Source organism: Frieseomelitta varia, unplaced genomic scaffold (assembly GCF_011392965.1).
Source record: "Frieseomelitta varia isolate USP_RPSP 00005682 unplaced genomic scaffold, Fvar_1.2 scaffold_618, whole genome shotgun sequence".
Taxonomy (NCBI): Eukaryota; Metazoa; Arthropoda; class Insecta; order Hymenoptera; family Apidae; genus Frieseomelitta; species Frieseomelitta varia.
The window spans coordinates 111,930-132,871 of record NW_025110388.1 but is presented as its reverse complement, the minus strand read 5'-3'; the positions used below and the strand labels follow the sequence as shown (position 1 = coordinate 132,871).

The following is a 20,942-nucleotide window of genomic DNA, read 5'->3' as shown; positions in this document are numbered from 1 at the left end:
TTATAAATTTTAAGGTGATTCGAGGACTGGAACTTAGGTTGATTTAGCTAGTAAATATCGTAAGAATTGAATATTTCACGCGTTTCCTCTTTCATGTGTTATACGTGCATTCTGTGCACTTCTTCATTTCATAAATTCATACGAAACAATCTGTCGCAACGATTTCATTCGTTTGCTTGTTGTACAGATCCATTGCATGGATAAAATCTTACAATCAATAATATTATGGAATAATTATTTTACTTATCAGAGATTCGAAAGAGACAATATATTAAGAATAAATATCAAAAAGTATATGTTCAAGGATGAATATATTCTTAATTTGTTACATGCTCGCCATTCGGTATTAAACATTTAGATGTTTTATTATTTTAAGCATTCAAACGGTTAATTACGAGTACATTTATTTTTAAGCATATATCCTCTGATATATTTATTCAATGTTTTAAATTTCCAATAAGTAAAAACAGTTGTTTTATTATTGATTATGAACTAAATACTCAAAATGGTTAATTGTCTATTCGCGAAGGTAGTAATTTATACAAATCTTCTAATATTTTTCGATAAAAACTCATTTCTTTCAACGGCGTAGTGAAAATTTACGATTAATAGCAAATTTTAATTTTGACACTCGTTTGTCCTAAATAATATGTATACATCCTAACTGGCATTGATAGACTTTAAATTTTAATTAAATTCGTTCGAAAATTATACGTCGCGTATTTCATTAATATTTACATACTACGCTCGAATCTTTTATTTGAAATCTGAATCTAAAATTTCCGAACAATATTGTACAAATCTTTTTTAAATATTTTCACGAAGTAAAAATTAACATACACACTCAAGTCAAAGAAACATTGTCGCAGGTTCTATAAAAATTAAACGAAAGCGTGGATTCTACTCACTTTGGATTCTTGACCATCAGTTTGCGCATGAGATCGCGCGCCTCTTCGGAGACATCCTCGAACAGATCGTCGGGGAAATCTAGGCGACATCGGCTAATGTTGCAGAACGTTTCCTGCTTCGTGTCACCACCAAACGGAGAGCATCCCGTTAGCAATACGTACAACAGAACTCCGATGGACCACATGTCTGTTGCCAAGCTGATCGGTTCGTAGCTCAACACCTCGGGAGCTGGAATTACCACGGGAGATCGCGGCTTTTGAGTGTGAAACCAAGAAAGGAGAAACGTCGAGAGATGGGCAACGAATGAAACGAAAGTCGTGAAAATGTCGAGACTGGTGTACAGCGCACAATGATATTCGTTTGTTGAAAACGAGAAACTCTTAACTCTCAGCTGGTATCGTTGAGTTATAAATTGATTGTGATAATTTCTGAGTATGATAACTAGAATTTGAGGCATCTTGTTTCACGCTTGTTTTCATTTGATTTAATTAAAAATCCTAAGATTAAGTGACTCGAGCTTAGATTGTTGCGATGAGACAATTTGAGTGTAATCGAAATAAATTCTAATTAACGGCGAACTTGTACGTCGAAAGGGCTTTAAAAAAAAAAAACAAAACACATTTTAAATCTACCACATTTTGTAAGAAATAGAGAAAATTTGATCCAATTTATTTTTTTCAACTTCTTGAAATTGCATAGTTGTCGAAGCTAAAAAACGAACTTGAATCACTTAAAGACTTAACCTTCTAGAGGCATTTAAATCCCCCTTCGCTGGTGGACTTAAATCGCCAGGCGAAGTTTAATTTTACATGTTTTCATATAAATCATTGTGGTTCCTATATTTTCAAAGTTAATCAAATCAAATAAAGACTCAAGCTACTCAAAACAAGAAGAGAGAGAGAGAGAGAGAGCCCGTCGATATATCGGACGTTACTTACAAGGTAAAATTCGATAAAAATGTGTAAAAATTGTTCTTTATTTCTTGCGTTCAACTTTCATTTTTTAAGAACACTCTACACGTTCTCTTCCTTCGCGTTTCCAACGAATGCAATCAGGGGGGGAACAGTGTTGAGCACTGTACGTTACGTTGCCTAACGACAGTTTCATTCAAGTCGACTTTCCGACCGTTACGTCCACGTTAAAAGTAATAGCGGTGAATAATCGTAGGGCTCGTAAATGCACCAAGCTTTCCCGACCGCTCGAAAAGTGGCTTGTTCTGTTCAATTATGCAACGGCCCTGTTTCTCTAATGGAATTACGCGGTACAAAACCAGCCGCGGACTCGATTCACCGTGCGAATACTGGCTACCGGCCACGAGAAAAATAATATAGTGACGTGACAAATTGTGTTCGTAACTTTTAAACTCGAGGATACGTAACTTCCATCGTCGGGATTACAGGATAGAATATACACGTTCACGTTGAAGCGCAATCATGTTACTTGGTGTTTTTGTTACCCGCGCGAAATTAACGCGATAGGAAATTGGTGTATGTAACAATTTTTCCTGACTGTTAATTATAGCAGTTTGATAACGCGCGATTTAATGTATTCGCTGTAATGTAATCGTGGCATATGCAGTTAAAAAATGACTCCATTTTGTTAGATTGTTGGAGATAAAATGGCCAAATTTTCAAACAACCTCTGTCGTTCTCTTGAAAGTAATGCTAATTAAATTTCGAATCACGATGTTAGACACACTTTCTTCTTTGTAAACTTATGATTACCGTGATCTTCGATAGAATCTTTAGTCGATCATTTTTTGATTCACCTCTGACGTTTGCAGCTTAACTTGCCAATTTAATCTTTCACCAGCTCACCAAGTTTGAAATCTACTTTCTTAAAAAGGAAGTTTTAAATGTATATACAATTGTGTGTTTATATATTTCTACACTAAAGAGTTCCTTTAAAAACACCGAAAGTCCTCCAGTTGAGTCGAAAACGAGAGTGGAGTTGGAATAGGAAAATTCGGGGATTACGATTGTTCGTCGACACGAACGCGTGACAAACAGTGGAAAATTTCGAATGTCATCAATGTAACAGGCCACCGTTCGAGGGCATTCTCTCCTTGGTCGCCGCTCAAGTCCAGGATTACTCACCAACGTAATCGGGCGTGCCCAGAATCTCCCGTATGTCCGCGCCGTGGCTGATGTACCGCGAGATACCAAAGTCGCAAAGTTTCACGTCGCAGTCCGGGAACTCGCCGGTCAGGACCAGATTTTGAGGCTGAAACAGGCAACGAAACGATGAGAATCTGGAAACAGGGAAAACTGAAAGCCGACAGCAGAAAGAAAGGAAGAAAGAAGCGAGAGAATTTTTCCAGAATCAAAAGAGAAAAAGAAAAATGTGGTGGCCTCGCGAGCACCGTCAGGAAAGGCTTTCATCAAAGAGCCTCGAACAGAGACAAAAGAGCTCGTTATTTTCTTTCGTCGTTCCGTGTAATTGCTTGCAGCTCTGCTCGGGAAAAAGACGCGCAACGATCATATTTTATCCCGGAGGGAGACCGAGGCGTCCCTCTCGATTAAACGCACGACGCGATCTTCGGCCCGTGTGACGCCGATTTATGAAACGCCGTTTTCATATTTCACCTGGCCGACGTTTTACAGCGTGGATAAATTATTCGGGGCGATCTTGTCGTCACAATTATGCCGGGTAGCTGGCAGCTGGTTGACACCGGCAAAAGAGAAACCGGCACGAGAGGGACAATCGTGTACCGAAAGGGTAAACGCGATTACTCTGTCGCGCATCGTGTAAGAGTGATCTCTTTTTCTCTTCTTTCTTTGGTGGTTTGGTTTCGGTTCGTATCAGGATTCCAGCGATCAATTACATGCCCCGTGCCTACGCGATGTCACTTAATTAAAGCTATTTAATAAACGACGATTCGCCGACGCGTCCGTCGCTTATTATCGGGGTAATTAATCGTCTCGCGAGAGTGGGATAAAGTGAAGTATAATGAACGGTGTATTTCAATCGTGGATGAAGATATTTTTGAAGGGAAGAGACTTTAAAGCACATTGGTAACAAGCTTGTTTCAATTTTCTACCTCTGAACTGTACTCTTGGGCTACTTTTTTTTCAAACGTCTGATCTGTGTACCACGTTTAATTCCATTTCGATTCAAATATGCAGTCGATACTTTCATTTTCAAAAAGTAATTGAAATAAGTAATTTAAATTTACAGTTTGTTATATTCATAGAATGATACTGACGAGACGTATTACTTTCAATCATTAATTTTCCATTGGGGACTACAACAATTCAGGATTAACTGTGCCTAAATGTTCCAAGGTATTTTGTTACACGTTAACAATCAAACGAAATAAACTTGCTGTCGTGTATTTTAATATAATAAAAACTATACAAAACAGAAGTATTCTCAGACAGACAGATGCATCAACGATGCATCGACGCATTGTACTTTCGTTCCTCTTCTTCTCATTTTCACCTATAACCTCGGTATCCTGTCGGTTTCTTTCGCCGCGTTGCTGTACAGCAGTCGAGCGCATTGTTCGATTGTTTTAAGGGGAAAGAGTTCTCTCGGGACGAGGCGCAAAAAGAGGCAAAAAGGAAAAAGGAGGAAGAAAGAAACGATCGAGAAAGGAGCATGAATCGCTCGGCTAGGCCGCGCCACGACCTTTCTTATCGTCGATCGTTTGTATTCGCCTATCCAGCCTTTGAGCACTCGTTCGTACGCCCACGCATCTATTTGCCACGATTCCATCGTCTACGGTTTGCAGCTTGCGAGCGAGTCTTTCTGCAGAAATTGACCAATTAATTCCTCCTTCCATATCTTTTATAAAATAAAAGCTTTCTTCCGTTGCGTTTTTATAATATTACACACAATATTGCATATTATTTACCTTCTATCGCAACATAATCGCACGAGGCAAACTTGTTAACATCGAGATGCTCGTTTGCAAATTGCAAAGAAACAGCCAACAATTAGTGTGATAGCGTGGCAGAAACGCTTTAAGGAAAAAGCATCTTCTTCTTGATTAACAACGATGTGCTCGCGAACGTTATCGTCGATGGAGTCACCGTCAACGTTCCACGAAACGGTGTGTTCCGCGAGCGAGCGCGTATCGAAGTGATTGCAAAAGATTCCCCCTTCCCTCGATCGTTTCGCTTCGTGGAATACCAACGTCGACGGTTAGAATAAATATATTCCTTCCCTCTCTGCCCCTCTCTCGTCGAACGATTCACCTTCAAAACTTCTCGATCGAGAAAGCAGATAGGATAAGAAAATTGGTAAAGCACGCGAGGAGGGACGAGAAAACAAGGAGGAGAACGATGGCGTGCACACGCTCGTTCCGCTCGTGGATTCAGTTTGCGCGTTACGTTTCGTTATATGCCGCGTTACGAGTCGAACGTGACCGGACTGCGTCGCATGATACGCTTGAAAAGCACGCTCCTGTAAAGTCGAGGTCGTGGGACGTTTTGCTCGTGTGGCCCCTTTTGGTTTCGACACTCGTTTGCGGGCTACGCCTTGTCCACCTCGTGTCACTGCGGCACTCTCGAGCACAATTCAGATAATAAAGCGCGTATCTCGAAAAAATGATGAACTGACACGTTGGTTAACTCAACTGGATGTTATTTCAAGTGATTCAGTTTATTTGAACCGATGATTTTTTGAGTCAGAAAATTTAAACATTATTCCCCAATTGGAATCCCTTTGAAGGCCAGAGAATTATAAACGATGCCCCTTACATATTATGAATTTTGCATAATATCATTATTATTTTGCACACCTTCCAAATGCAATTTAATTTGCAATCTAGTATAATTATAATATTTTCGAACGATTGATCCAGCTACAGTTTCATTATTTGGTCCGTCAAACGAAATTATCTTGTATCTGGATGATTAAGTTTCTACTCAAACGATTAACCATATAGTTTCTAATTCTTGCATGACAATTACGTCGTAGTACAGGTTTCAGAATCGTTGATGGACACAATTTCAAAAGCGAGATCATTCAGCCGGTTTGGAAACGGACTCGACTCCCGGAAGTCGTTCAATAAGGAACAAAGACATTTCCATAATTAGTCATTACGGAGTTCCTGCGTCGGTGCGGGTTTCGCGACACGTTCCTCCGCCGAACGTGGGCGTCGACGATCGATTATCACGAATATCACCTTTTCAAATGAGACAATTGCGTTCAGATCGCGGCGTTTCCTCGTCAGACGCAGATGCAGTGGTCTCTCGAGCCAGCTTGGCTCGGCTAGACTCTCTCTCATCGGCGCGTTTACGTGCGATGTATCGATCGAGCGTGTCTAGGAAAGTGTAACAGGTGAGCCGGTTCTCGGTGCTTTGGTCTGTCGGATGTCGTCGTTTAACGTAACACAGAGAGCGATCGCAAAAAACAACAGGAAGGACGCGAGCGATTAAGCCAGGGTTATCTACCTTTTCGCGAGAAAAACGTAGCTGCGGGTAATTCTCACGGTACCTCGCGTAGAGATGGGATCGAGTATCTCGCAACAGAGATGGAGTTCGAACCTCTTTCTAAATATTCCCTATGGTACTTTCATGTACTATCATGTACTCGAACGTATTCTAAGTGAGATAGTTTCCGAATGAATATTTCTAGAAATGAAGATTACACTGGATATATTTACAATTCGACTGGAATACTGATAGACAGAGATGAGATTCGACCAGATCTCTGTTCTTTTTTTACGCTCAATTTTCAAATAATATTCGCGTCAGGCGCGCCTATCCCATAGAAACGATTTAACGCGCATGCGTTCTGTGAGCGGAAGTCTAACTTACATCGACAATAAAGACCTATCTTTTATAAAGAGTAAAAAATATAATAAACTTTGTATGAAAATATAATAAACAACGATATTTCAAATATTGCGCCCCGCATTAAACACATTTGATCCACTTAGTCTCATCTACGATTTGGAATCAGTTATAAAATGAAAATATATAATGCATAAAATAAATACATTGCGAATGCACTGGTCGAGACATTTTTATACATCATTTAGACATCATAAGTGCACATTGAATTTGATTCCGTCATTTCTACTTTATCGTCCTTTCTCTCTTTCTTTCTTGCAGCTCGTTCTCGGCGAGGTCGACGATCGAATTTTCTTGATTAGAAGTTCGCGGAGGATCGGAATGTGAAGCGCGCGCAGAAGTGTCTGCGTATGGTTGCAAGCCAGAGGAGCTGGCTTTTTAGCCAACGGACAACGAATTTATGAGGATCCCGTCTCTCGCGTTCATTGAAACTTCCGGCGGTTGAGAAAAGGGGGAAGCGACCCTACGCTCTGCGAGCCAGACGTGAATACACGTGAATGTATATGCATGTACGTGTTGGTAGACGTGAATGCAATGCACGCTGTTTGAGGGAACGAGCTACAAGAAAGAATACATTAACTCTACTGATCCTTTGGTGGACAATGAAATGCGTATTTTCGTGATATAATTTTGTAATATAATTAACAGATACTTCAATAGACATTATTATAACGTAATATAGTAAAAATATTGCTGATAGATAGCATTGTATGAAATGTATCGTGAAGTATAATGAAAGTATTTGAACACAAGCATCTAGAATAACTGTTAGATGCGTATATCGAGTATTTAAACATCTTTCGTAGTTTTGTGATTATGAATGAAAATGGGAGCTAGATAGCATCCAAATAATAATAATTTTATTGTTTTAATATCATGTATCTTCTTCAAATGCCATACGAGAGTAACGTTACAATACCGTCTAATTACATACTTAATTCGATTTATTCTAATCTTGAGAATTAAGTCAACTATCTTCCGTTCAATGAATTCCTTCACAATGACTCTCGTCTCTTATTAAATATTCTGTGTCAAGCAGTCAAGTTCGATATAGATTTCTTTCATTTGAAAAACGATATATTTTTTAAATGAATATAGAAACGGAGCAAAGTTGGATTAAACAGCTAATTAGAGACAAAACTGTCTTCAATTTCCTCCGATGTTTGAAAGAATCTGTCTTGATCGATTTACCAACTATCTCCACCAGCTATAATAGCTCTGGAAATCCACTCAATTTATAGAATCGATTCCCCGTAAACATAATTACTCTCCACTCCGCAAACGCAGCCATCAGTACAAGCACAAATTTAATCGTTCCTCTCTACTGTATATGGTCGAACAGATTACGCTCGCTAAGAAGCGTGTAAAACTAAGGAGAGAATAACAGAAAAGTGGGAGAGATCGGTCAGCCGCTTTTCCTACGGCGTATGAAATATCGTTGACTTTTTTTCCTTGCGGCTCGTATCGCGTTCGCTTGGCGAACACGCGCGTCCACGAGGCGGAGCTCGAGCTATCCTATTAAGAGGCCGATGAATCGATTTCATCGAACGCGCCACGTCCTGCCTAATGAACGAACCGCTTGCTCGTAGTCTTGGCGCGGATCGATCGGGTGAACGCGCGCGAGCCACTGACCATGGCAGAAATGGAATTCTCGGTACAGGCTCTTCTGCTCTCCGGCTATCAAGGCTAGACCCCGGTGAATTCATTGATGAATCTCTCCCTTTCTCTGCGGAGGTCGATCGCCTCTCTTCCTTGGAAAATCCGTTGAAAAACCCATCGGCGAGGAAGCCAAGAATAACGAACGTTTGATCGAGTGTGCGATTCTACGTGGGAAAGAGAGGATAGTGTATGTATATGTATATATTTATTTCAGCCTCTTCGGCCTTGAAATTGACTTGAAATGGTTTTTACATTGCATATTTCGCGTTGCATTTAACCTAAATTTTACATGTTATAATATTTACGTAATATTTTTGTATCCTATTTTGCTTTATCCTACACTTATATTTATCTCAACTATGCTATTCTTTTGTCTACTTAAGTATCTTAACCTAATTCTTTCATTTTATTTCATGTTTATTTTGTTGCTCAAAAGAGAGAATAATGTATTTTAATAATAATTCGCCGATTTTTATTTTGTAGTTTCACGTACGCGACTAGAGATTTACAGGATTTGTAGGATTTACATATAGAAAATTGTTTTGCCTGTTAAAAATTAGGAGTTATAAATATAAATAATTATAAATAAATTATAAATGTTAACAAAATTATAATCTTGATTATTTTACATATTTTTCCATGTCATAATAATCTATGTTATAGATATCATTGACCATGTGTTAGACATCTACATATCAGAAACTAAAAATATAGAAAACTTGATGTAAAAATCACTTGAGTGATTTGAAGTTAGAGCGAATGTTTAGTCAACGAAGGGCTGAGAACTTCGTTTGGATAAAACTGTGGAGTTTAAAAATCTGCCAAGTGTATTTGGTTCAGATCAATTGCGAACAGAAGCGAGCAATCGAAATAGAAGTGCATGCGAGAAGATAAGTGGAAGCATTACGTTTGTCACAAGCATTTTAACGAAATGGTACTTCGATGCGCGAGAACCAGTTAATACAACGGGATGGGAGGCAAATAGAGAAGTAGACGGTCTTTGGCGCCAGTTTAGATATCACGTTTATTATTGCATGCCTGTTACGATCGTTCAACCGTTTCCACGAGTTCGAAGGAGCTATGACATTCCACGAACGGGAACCTGAACAATCGAACGAATAGCACCGGTGTAAGTAGAGAAGTTGCGCAGGCAGTGCAACGATGATAGAAAATAATCCTTTCACTATTGATTGATCTAGTTGCGAATTTTCGATCGTTGTTTGAAAATTGAAATAAAAATTGCGATCGATTTCTCTTTTTCTTCGTAAACCTAAGATACCATTTGAAGAACGCACGTATGACACATATGGCACGTTTGTATAATAAGTGTCTGAGACAATCTATAACCAACATACTGACTTCTCGCGCGAGCCAGCAAACAACGATTTTTGAATCGTTGACCCGAGTTTCATTCTCAAGCGCGGCGCGGCCGAGTAGAAACGATTCGCGGCCCGTTTCGAAAGGGAGGGAAAAAAGGAAGAAAAGAGAACCACGATGCAACGCCGGTTTTCCAACTTTCCGTTTCGAAAAGTCATCGCGCCTTCCGAACTCCGCGAACTCTGCGAGCGAGCGCAGACGTCGTCCACCGTCTTAAAATATCCGCCGTGCCACGAATTCACGCGATATGCCTGACCCAAATATAGATACCGCGTTTATGAATGGAAAAATGCACGCGAATTCTTTGGCTCGGCTCCAGGAGGCCTCGTTGGCCGACGTCCACGAGGTTTCAGGCGCCGGCACGTCGAAGTTCGGCTAGTTCTCCACACGATCAGAAAATCACGCCGGCTCGATAGATTTCTCGCGACCGATAATTCGAAGCGAGGCGGATAATTGCGCCTTCGTCGCTCGATCGAACCGTATTGCTGTTTTGTAACACGCCAACAGCGAATAATTCTGGCGAGTGTGATAATGGCTATGAAGATTTGGTTTTACAAGTATGTTTATCGTAAGTTCTTGAAATGAATCGCATAATAACGATTTGTATAGTAATAATAATAATAATAATTATATGTATATATATATTATTATTATAATATAATTATTATTATATAATTATTATAATGTGTATATTATTATTTAATAAATAAATTAATATATAATTATTATATATGTATATAAGACGCTTAATTAATTTCAATCTAATAGTTGGAGTTTATGTTTAATCGTATCAAATTGGTAAATGAAAATAAAATTTCCCCCGTATCATTAGAAAATTACATATGATGCAATTAAAAACGGATTGCAACGTTTCATTTAAGAATTAAACACCTTCGTGAGAAAATGTACCCATCTGCGTAGGCGATACGTATAATCTAAATTATTATCAAGTTTCAAGATGCTCATTCACAGCGTGAATAATGATCGTAATGCCGGAATCATCAAATTCATCCATCAAAATTTCATTTAACTGAAAGCATGATTTATAATACGAATATTTATTTTCCATTACTTAAACGATGATCGTATTTGTATCGCGTTTACGTCTACTTTCCGTCGTCAATCATAATTATTCAATTATTGTGAGATATACCAACGTTCGAGCGAACGTCAGCCAGAGACTGACTGGCTGTACTGACGTTAAATGCTCGAAGATGAAACACCGTGTCGCAAAGTACGTGCAAACACGCGGGTTCGATTTAAAATTTTCATCGTTGAAACGAACAATTTTCACGTGTCTGAGTACCAGCGCGAGGGAACATTATCTTATCGTTCGGGAAACATCGCGATAATTCTCGGCGTAATCGTCGATATCACCGAGCAGAAAAGCTGATAAACAAACGTTCCGAGTCGAGTCACGACTTCGACCGCGCAAAATTTAATCTCACTCCTATTTTCTCCGTTTCGGTTCGACGTTTCTTCCACCCCGCTCGCCATGATTTAACTCACTGCGATCGATAAAATTTAACAACGCATTTAGTCGAGCAATTTAGCCTTCGCGCACCCTAGTAACCTGCATCCATGCAAATTGATAGCAATTTGCAAAAGATGAGTAATTGGGTTGCATAACAGTGCGTGCGATCATAATTCGAGCCACCTTAAAGAGGAATGAAGGAAAAAAAGGAAAGACAGAAAGGAAGAAAGAAAAGAAAAAAATAGGAGGAGGACTGAAATATGCGACCCGCCACGTGTACCGCCGAAGGAATATTATTAATACGACTCGTTCGCCTTGGCTCACCCGTATCGATCACGTCGATAATCGATAAATATACGTACAGTGGATCAGAGGAATATCGGCGCACCTAGCAATATTTTTGCGAAAGCGAAATCCGTTTGCATAAATATAGCGTACGAAGGTAGTAATTTCCAATACAATAATGATAATATTAATGCAAGTATTAATAATATTAGTATAGAGTAATGATACAAGTAAAAGTTCAAGAATCAAAGAGCCGTTTATGTAAACAGAATATAATAATATTTTTAATTATTTAAAGATAAACGCTCTTTCGTAATTTTTAAAGTACTTACAAAAGGATATTTTGTCATTTTTGTAATAACTATAATTTTGTGACTCTCGAATTTTTATATATCTTGAATCATTATTATACAATTAGTTATTGGCATATAACCATTTATTTTACATAATATGTAGACAAAATTGTTTCTCTTTTTTTATTAATTATTATTCAAAGTATTGCACTTTGGATTTTTTTCCGCACACTACCTGCATTCTATGCATTTTCGTGTCTCACGTGGATGCGTAAAAATCAATTCTCAGTCTTCATAAGGATATCTATTGCCAAAAAAAAAAAAAAAAAAATAGGCGCCATTTTCAACCGGCTGTACATACACGATGGTACATTTTCTTCCTTGAGTTATGCTCGTTATTCGTCGCCCTGTTTCTCGCGGGTTTTCTTCTTTGCGGCGTACACGTCGTTCGCAAATTGCAGATCGTCGCCAAACAAGAAAAGGATCTCGCGAGTTGTCGCGAAGCGCGTGTACACCGGTGCACTCGTGACGCGCACGTAAACCACGCTTATCTATCATCAACGAGACGCATCGCCTATCCCACGACGCTTAACGTAATTTAAAGCGATTTATTGGCAAAATCGGAAGATTTATCGACGGATAAAACCGGGGTAATTATGCAAATACCGGGCTTCGTTTTCATCCATCGTTGTAGAAACTCGGTCTCGACACGGTGAATCGTGCACGGATCGTTGAAGAGATTTGCCCTCCTTACTGCTAAAGTACGCGTACTCTCTGTCGTGTTTTGCCAGTCGTTCGAAATGTTCGCCGGCTACTTTCGAACGATAAAGCGTTCGGACAAGTATTAAAGCATTCTGTAAATTTTCGAATATAGCAATCGTGTATTATCGATCGTCATTTTGAACTCGTTTCATGTTACTGTCGACTCTCGATGACTGAGAACGATTAATAAATAATTGGAACAATTCAAAGAACTAACATGTAACGAATGCAAAAATTCAAATGCCGAAACAAACGTAAACGCTGATAATAAAAGTATGACAATAATAATCTGTAAATATTTTATTCCTCAATTATTATACACTATAGAACAGCTTGAAAATTTGAACTATTCTTTTATTATTTTCCTCTCTTTAGCTAATCGCTAAAATCTCTTTCCTCGGAAACGGAGTCTGAAACTTACTTAAGAAAGATATTACCCTCTTTTTCTCACTTATTTCGCCACGTAGAGTCACCAACGATCCTGCATACACGTTGAAAAATGAAACAAAATATTAAACGGAACGTTTTAGCTGAGAGGAGAGCTCCGAGATGCTTCGTTCCTTCCTCCGGATATTACTCTCTCGCGGCGAAAAAGCTAAAGTGGATAGAGGCGCGCCGGAGTTATTTTTGAATCAAAGTTTCGCGCCGAGACGCGACTCCCTCGTGGTTGGTACGAAAATAATTTCGAGTAGGCAGAAACGTCGTATCGGAGCCAGTTTCGTCGGAATTCCATCGCGGTGATTCCTCCTCCGCTCGTGCACGTGTTCGCGCCACTATGTTTTTTTTTTTTTTCCCCCTCTCAAACAGACGACGCTTTTCTTTTATGATAACGACGGCTTCGAGACGAGGGGGGAAAGAAAAATGCGTCTCCCCGTTTCTGCATTCCGGCGAGAACGTCCTCACTTTCTAGCGAGAAATATTTGAATTCGCGAGAAAGTCACTTTCTGAGACGGCAATGCGAACGACGAATTAATGCAACCCTCGTAGCGTACATCACGGTAACAGCGAAGCTTTAGGCAGGTTCTATTCATTGCAACGTTCAACGAACAAATTGGAAATGAGAACGATTGGGAATGATCTTCTTGAGAATCGAATTTGAATGTTTGTCAAGTGTGATAGTAATTGAAATTATGAGTACGTGCAAGAGAGTTCGTATAAAACTGCATGGAAAATGATAAGATATGCGAAATATTCGAATTATGGTACAATAATTTTCCTTAATTTGCATAGAACTCTGCAAACCCTGCTTTAGTCTAATTTACAATTAATCCTTTCGGGATTAATTGCACGTGTGGCAAAAAAAATCGAGCATAATATGTAATGGAAGTTCGTATTTTAAATTATATGTTTTTTAGCAACAAAGTGGAAGAGAACGACGAATATTTGTGAAATTTGTTTGCTTCCTGACAAATAATTCATTATACTGTATGCATTGTATGTTGCCATATATTTCATATTACATAGTCTATGTATTGTATACATTGTATATTTTATATCACAACACATTACATACAATTATATAATAAATACGTTGTATACATTGTGTTGCTTATGTATACTATTAATATACAACATACATACACGTATATAACTATGTATATAACCACCGTGCGTTGCCACATTGTTACCACTTATACGAAAATAATCCCGTTAAATATGCGAGACGTGGGAAAAACATTAGTTCGCTAAAAATATTAGTTCAATTGTGCAAGAGAAGGCCGCTCGCTGTGAGATCCAGCGACGGATCGACGCCCTCCTTGACGATGCGTAACACCATCCTCGACGACCATGCAACAACACAGAGCTCACGGCGCTCGACACTCGGAGAGCTTTGGCAAAGCTCGAGACGCTTTTACATAACAATTTAGGTCGTTCGCACCGAGCCGCGACGTCGAACACGCTGGCGCTCGCTGAGAAACAGCCAACGTCGTTGCCAACGAGAGTTGCTATCTTTCTCATCGCCGAGTTCGGTCCTCGGGATTAGGCGCGGCTCAAAGATCGCACTGTGCTCCAGTTTTTATTCGCGTCGTTTCTCGATCTCTCGGGGCAGATACGGGCGCCGGGGGCCCGTGCCAATTTCCCTCCCCCCCTCTCGGCAAGGTTCTTCAACTCGGCAGGAAAAATCTAGATAACGAGTTATTTGCAGAAACGCGCGACAATCCGCCGGAGCTCTTATCGGATTCTTCGTCGTCTTTTTTTTTTTTTTAATGCTCGGGTAGATAAGACACACGCACACACGCTCTCGACCGGTGATTTTTTTTCTGTGACGGAACTTTTCATTTCCATACAGGGTGTTCGAAATTTCTTGCCGCGAGAAACAAACGTTGTACAAATGATGTACAAAAATTCATCCTTGCGCGAACGAATGAAATTACAAATGGAAAAGGATGAATCGTACTTTTCATTGAAGTGTATACTACGAGGAAATTCTTGCGAGTGAAATTATTTCTTTTCGTTGGAATGATTTTGAGAACTCTGAAGATTGTCTTTAATGAAAATGAGAAAGAATGTAGATTGAGTTGATTACGACTCGTTACATGATATATTTTAATAAACCTTACTTTACTGTATAATGTATATTGTAGTATATTGTATATTGTAATGTATATTGTATATTGTAATGTGTATTGTATGTTGTAATAATATTGTATGATATGAATGAAATAATAAATTTATTAAAATCAAGAAACGATCAGTTTATATTAAATATCGATCTGTCCTATGTACAACAACTCCAGTCGTTTAAAACTTCGCTAAAAATGAAAATATTTTATATAAAATATGAAACATGAAAGGAACAGTATACATAGTGGATTTGCGGTTGCTATGCTACAAGATAAAAGACAGGTTCACAATCAATTTAATTACTCGTAAGTGTCCCAATCGATAAGAAGACTGATAGCGATAAAAAAAACTGAATTATCCTACGAGGTTCGTTTCAAAATGAAATGAAATTCAGCTTCATCGCAATGAATTAATCAACTGTATAAATATTCTAATCATGTGAAAAATATTCAATTAATACATTTCTTTTTCAAAATATGAAAACTTGAAAAAACTTCGTATCTTTACTTTAATAACCTTTCATATAGACCTGTTGTTGTAAAATTTGAACATTAGAACATTCTGCGTACAGTACTATGAAAATCTTTCTGGAAGCATATTGGACAACTTTCGAGACTCACCTTGATGTCGAGATGGGCCACGTTCAGAGAATGCAGGAAGGCTATCCCGTCCAAAATTTGCTTCAGCAGTCTGGCAACTTGTCGCTCTTCTGGAACTTCGTCTCGGTCCAGTATCATTTGTAATTCACCGCCAGGAGCCCTTTAAATTAAAAACAAAAAAAAATCGTATTGACGTACAACTAATAATTAGATAAATTTTATATAAATTGTAAAAATAATGAGTCGAACTTTAGGGAATTTTAATAATTACTTTTTTTTCCACTATTAGTATGGTCTTCACTGAAAGTTTCTAAAAGTGTATGCAATAATATATTTCGAAAATGTAAGAAAATAAATCGAACTCAAAACTAGAATAATATAATAAAAAAATAAATAAAGGACAATAATATATATAAAACGCGTCGAGTTTCAAAATATTATTCTACGAAAAGTAATGCTGAAGAATCTTAATATTGTAATCCTCAACTTATCAGTTACAAAAATCTTTACTTTATCTGTGCACACTAGTTTTTTTTATTTTTTTTTTTATATAGCTTACGTCAATAGAATATTATTTACAAAAATAGACATTGCGAATGCAAAAATTCCAGCGTACATCGATCAATCAAAATTGCAATCAGGCCATTTCGCCAGACTACGAATGTTTCCGTGAACGTTAGTTAATGGAATCAAGGAAACTCGCGAACACTTGCAAAATCAAATATGGTTTTGATATCGTCTCCTCCGATGAAATCGATCGTTCTCTGGAATTCCGCTTCGAAACGATTACGAACGATTTGGCACGAGTTGGACTTACAATTCCAAAACCAGCACCATCTCCGTGTTCGTTTCGAACACCTGATGCAAGGAAACCAAACGGGAACAGTTGGCCGCGGCATCCAGCACCGCGACTTCGTGAAGCGCTTCCGCCCTCAATTCTTGCACCCGTCTCCTCTTCCTCAGAAATTTCGCGGCCCACTGCCTCCCGCTTGATCTCTCCCGGCATCTCCTCACCGTCGCGTATTTGCCTCTGCGAACAGAATCACCAGATTATTACTCCTTACTTATTATTGTTGTACAATGAGAAATGATTTTCATCAGTGTGTGTTTAATTCGTTACCGCGGTGTAAGTTTTTTTATAAATTAAGATTCGACATTTAAGATGTAAAAATTTAACAAATCAGGATTCGTTCCTCTTTCTTTGTTTTTTTTCTTTATTTTTATAATTATTTCAATCTGACGTTTGAGTTTATTTTAATATAAACTAATATCCAAAGTTTATCTTAAAATAAACTAATATCCAAAGAGACTTCGCTGACTATAAATGAGCATGTTAAAAAGATTCTGATATCTCGAAGTTCTTCCAATTTGGTTGCACAATTTCTCTGGTCTTCGGATTTTTATAAAATAATTCAAATAAATCTCAGAGGCGTTTTCAACAGAGAGATCCAGACGGAGAATATTAATTAGGGGCGCGTGTCTTTCCTCTGCTAAGCGTGACGAAAAAAGACGTCACGAAGGTGAGGTAACGTTGCGCGAGCAAGTCCTCCTGCATGCTTCACTTTCGCTCTTTCTTCAACAAGCAGATACACTCGCGTTTTTTTTTTTTTTTTTTTTCCTTTTTCTAATTGCGCACAATGCATGGAAATTCTGCTAGTCTAGTTTCGCGTTTCAATCTTTCACGCTGTAGAGATCGTTACGAACGGCCGATTTCGCAAGCGTGTCGAGTGATTTGGAATTTAGCGATCGAAAGTGTGTTGTTAAATATAATGTTCATTAGCTGTCGATTATTTTTACAACTCGAAGCTTTAAGCAGGAATTAATATTTCGTCGAACTACGCGTTAAACGAATAATCGTCGAAATTTTTATGCGAAAAATTGATAAATTGATCAATTATTGAATGCTAACTTCAATAATTAGATTTCTGGATTTCTACAGGTTTACATTCTTTCGGAAACCAAGGCAGAAAATTGACAACGCGTATTTTCCAATAAAGATGCATACATTTCGCAGTTCGATCATAATTTGATCTCTCGTTAGTTTTAACAAAATGTTGGAATTCGTAATTCGCCGTTTCACATGCGACAATCTACTAGCAAACGATCCACGAAGATTTTCAAACGACTGCGCCGAGATGCGTTCAAGTATACCGCGATCGCGTCGAAACGTTGTAATCCGATGATCTGAACAGCCTCTAGAAAGCGAAGTTGCGCGGCCAACGCTCTAATCCTAAGAACAACGGTGAAAGCATCGCGGCGTTAATCGCGCGAGCCGCGTTTCTTCTTGCAACGCTGAGACGCTTTTTCCGGCGTGTTCGACGTCTCGTTTGGGAACGATCTCGAAAACCGGAACAAGATCAGAAGGAACGACACGCGTGCACCAATATATTATTACGTCCGGAAGGTATCGGCGGCTGATCGAGATGAAATTTAGTAGGTAAAAGAGAGAAAGCTTTGATCAGAAGTCATTTTTACCGCGTGCAAACTGCGGGAAAATTTAAAATTCCAAAACTTGACGAGACACGTGTATATATACATTCAGAGTAGAGGTATTCCACTTATTTAATTATATTTGATTAAATATTTAATTATATTTAATTAAATATCCATTTATTTAATTATGTTCGATACAATATATAATTATATTTAATTAAATATCCATTTATTTAATTATATTTAATTATATTAACAAAAATTGCAAGATATTCGCAGTTTATTAACACGCAGTAGTAAAACATTAATACTGAATCTCGTATAATTGTTTTATCACTCGAAACACTGTCTGCCATTAGGTTCTTAAATTTTTGAAATGAAAGATACTATTAGGATTTTGAATAGTAACACAAACAATAGTGTTGAAATAATATAATGAATGGTAAAATACATTCGTATTATCGGTACTACCTGCTTCCAGCAGATAGGTGCTTTAAAATCTATAAAAATCTTTTTCAATACCTCCATAGAAAATTATTATCTTCGGTCAATTTTATGGTTATTATCAACCAAAGTTTCCGGATATTTATGAGCCTTTTCAATACTCGCATTGTTGCATTGTAAATACGAAATATTTGTATTGCTGTATTGTTATATTGTCATACCAACCGAAGGATCCACCAAAGAAAGAGGAAATGTCAAGTTTTAGCATTACTTGGGAAACGGGAAGATTTATAACATCACAATTCCATATTTTCTCGTTCGTCGAAACAAATACAACGATACGGAAAATTTTCATTTGCAATGCACAATGCACAAGGAGCACAAGAACAGGTATATGCTTAAAATTTGTTAAAATTCACGTTTTTCTCTGTGAAGCTGAATAAAATCTCTCGACAGTGAAGCAATGAAGATTTATTACACTTATCGGTTTGTTTCGAATCGAAAATCGAATTTGAAACTTCATATTTCGTCTTATCGGCAAGTCCATCAGATAGTACTGAGAATATTCACGAGGTCGTGCCGTGAACTTCCTTTCTCCCGTGGAAAAACTCGCTCGTTAGATGGACGTTGGGTGCAAGCGTCGTTAGAGAGCATTGTTACGAGGTTGGTATCCCGTCGAGTAGATCAAACAATGAGACGAAGCCCCGCTTGGGGCTGGTCAACGATCAGGTATTCCCGCTGTTCAGGTATAGTGAGCGAAAGCGATATGGCCAGCTCGTAAAATCGGTTAAGTAGTTAAACTTTACAACTTTTCCATGATCGTAATGATTAATCCCTGAGACCTGTTGGCCGTCGTAAATTTAACGCCCGGTTCGTACCTGCGCTATGTCAACTTAGGATGGATCCTTCATCTGCTTCTATCTGTTCTGTACATATAGCGGAATAAACAGCTATGATTATCGTGAAATTTTACGTGAGTTTATGTTATTTATTTATTTAACGGAAGTTTATCTTATTTATTTATTCAATATTACAATAGGAATTTTATTGCTTATTTTCAATGCAAGTCGAAAGCCTATCTAATATCTAAATTGCTTGTAGATTCTGCAAATTCTAGATTTCTATAATGTCTGAATCTCCAATAAATTCTACAAGTTCTAAATCTCTTACGAATTTTATGTTGCTATAAGTTCTACATCTAAATTACATATAAATTTAACAAATTCTAAACTTCCTATAAATTCTATAATATTTAAATTGCCAGTAAATTCTACAAGTTTAAATTTCCAATAAATTCCATAAATTCTAAATTAACAAAATCTTATGTTGCATGGATTTCCTATAAATTCTACAATGTATAAATGCTCTATAAATTACTTCTACAGTTCTCCTATATTTCCATTAAATTCAACTTGCTTTTTTAATTTCTCTAGTTCACAAATAAAAAGCTAACTTCTCTAACTGTTGAACGACATTGAGATCAAATTATATTTGGATATTTCGCGTGTTATCCCACATCGTTACTCCCCGTACTTCCTTCCACCTTCTTATCCACAAATGGATTAAAACGCAAGCAATAACCAAACGAACGTCCTCCCCGCAGTAGAACATCCATTTTATGAACCAGCTGCATCTCTCCCGCCCACTATACACGCGTCACTTACTCTCGCGTGAGTACTTCCGAGCGGAAAGCTGAGTACGGCCGCGAGTCGCTTTAATTATCGACCGGCGTAAAACTGTTAACGACCACGTTGGTTTTATACAGTGCCGAGCAACGTGAGATCATCGATGCAATTATCGATGGTATTAGCCCAGGCTTATCGGTTCAGTATCTGTTCAGCTCGCAAAGATGGACAAAAACCTCGCGAAAACAGCCTGCCGGTGATAAAGTTCGACGTGAATGATTCGCGTGTGCGCGCTCGCGGCTTTAACGAAATTTTTCCAGCCCGATCGGGCTGGATTGCGTCTTCATGGCGTTCAACGAGCATCAGGTCGAGAGACTTTTCACTCGATAAACTGGTTGCGGAGATCGACGTCGTGGAACCGATCTTACACCTCCTTTTCTTTCGCCGCGGCCGAACGATCGCTCGGACGAGCGACAAGCACCGCTTGTCTAGGTATGTAGGTTGGCAAATGCCAATAGTTGCCTTGTGATCTAACTGTGCCGAATGGACTCCTTATTTACGTTCTAATTGCGGATCTGTCTTGACGTTTCTTCTCGCTGTCGCGACACTCGCCGCGAAAACAAATAACTGAACACCTGGTGCAATTCCACTGTAATCACCTCTCGCAGTTGCGATCGATGAACTGCATTCCTGCTGATTGTTGATTTTCTACGTGT

General features: G+C 38.4%; 1 protein-coding gene across 3 annotated transcripts in view; it reads right to left on the bottom strand.

Annotated features, from left to right (window-relative positions):
• The window catches only part of LOC122534598 (serine/threonine-protein kinase 17A-like), a 94,294-nt gene that overhangs the window by 10,178 nt on the left and 63,174 nt on the right, over positions 1–20,942 (bottom strand). For all 3 annotated transcript variants that reach the window (XR_006307935.1, XM_043665385.1, XM_043665386.1), the window contains 4 exons: positions 16,542–16,754; positions 15,746–15,884; positions 3,006–3,132; positions 909–1,137 (listed from right to left, as the gene is read on the bottom strand). Coding sequence is in view for 2 of the 3 variants with exons in the window: in XM_043665385.1 (XP_043521320.1) it covers positions 909–1,137; positions 3,006–3,132; positions 15,746–15,884; positions 16,542–16,754 (708 nt within the window). In the remaining variant the exon portion in view is untranslated. The remainder of the gene's footprint in view (positions 1–908; positions 1,138–3,005; positions 3,133–15,745; positions 15,885–16,541; positions 16,755–20,942) is intronic.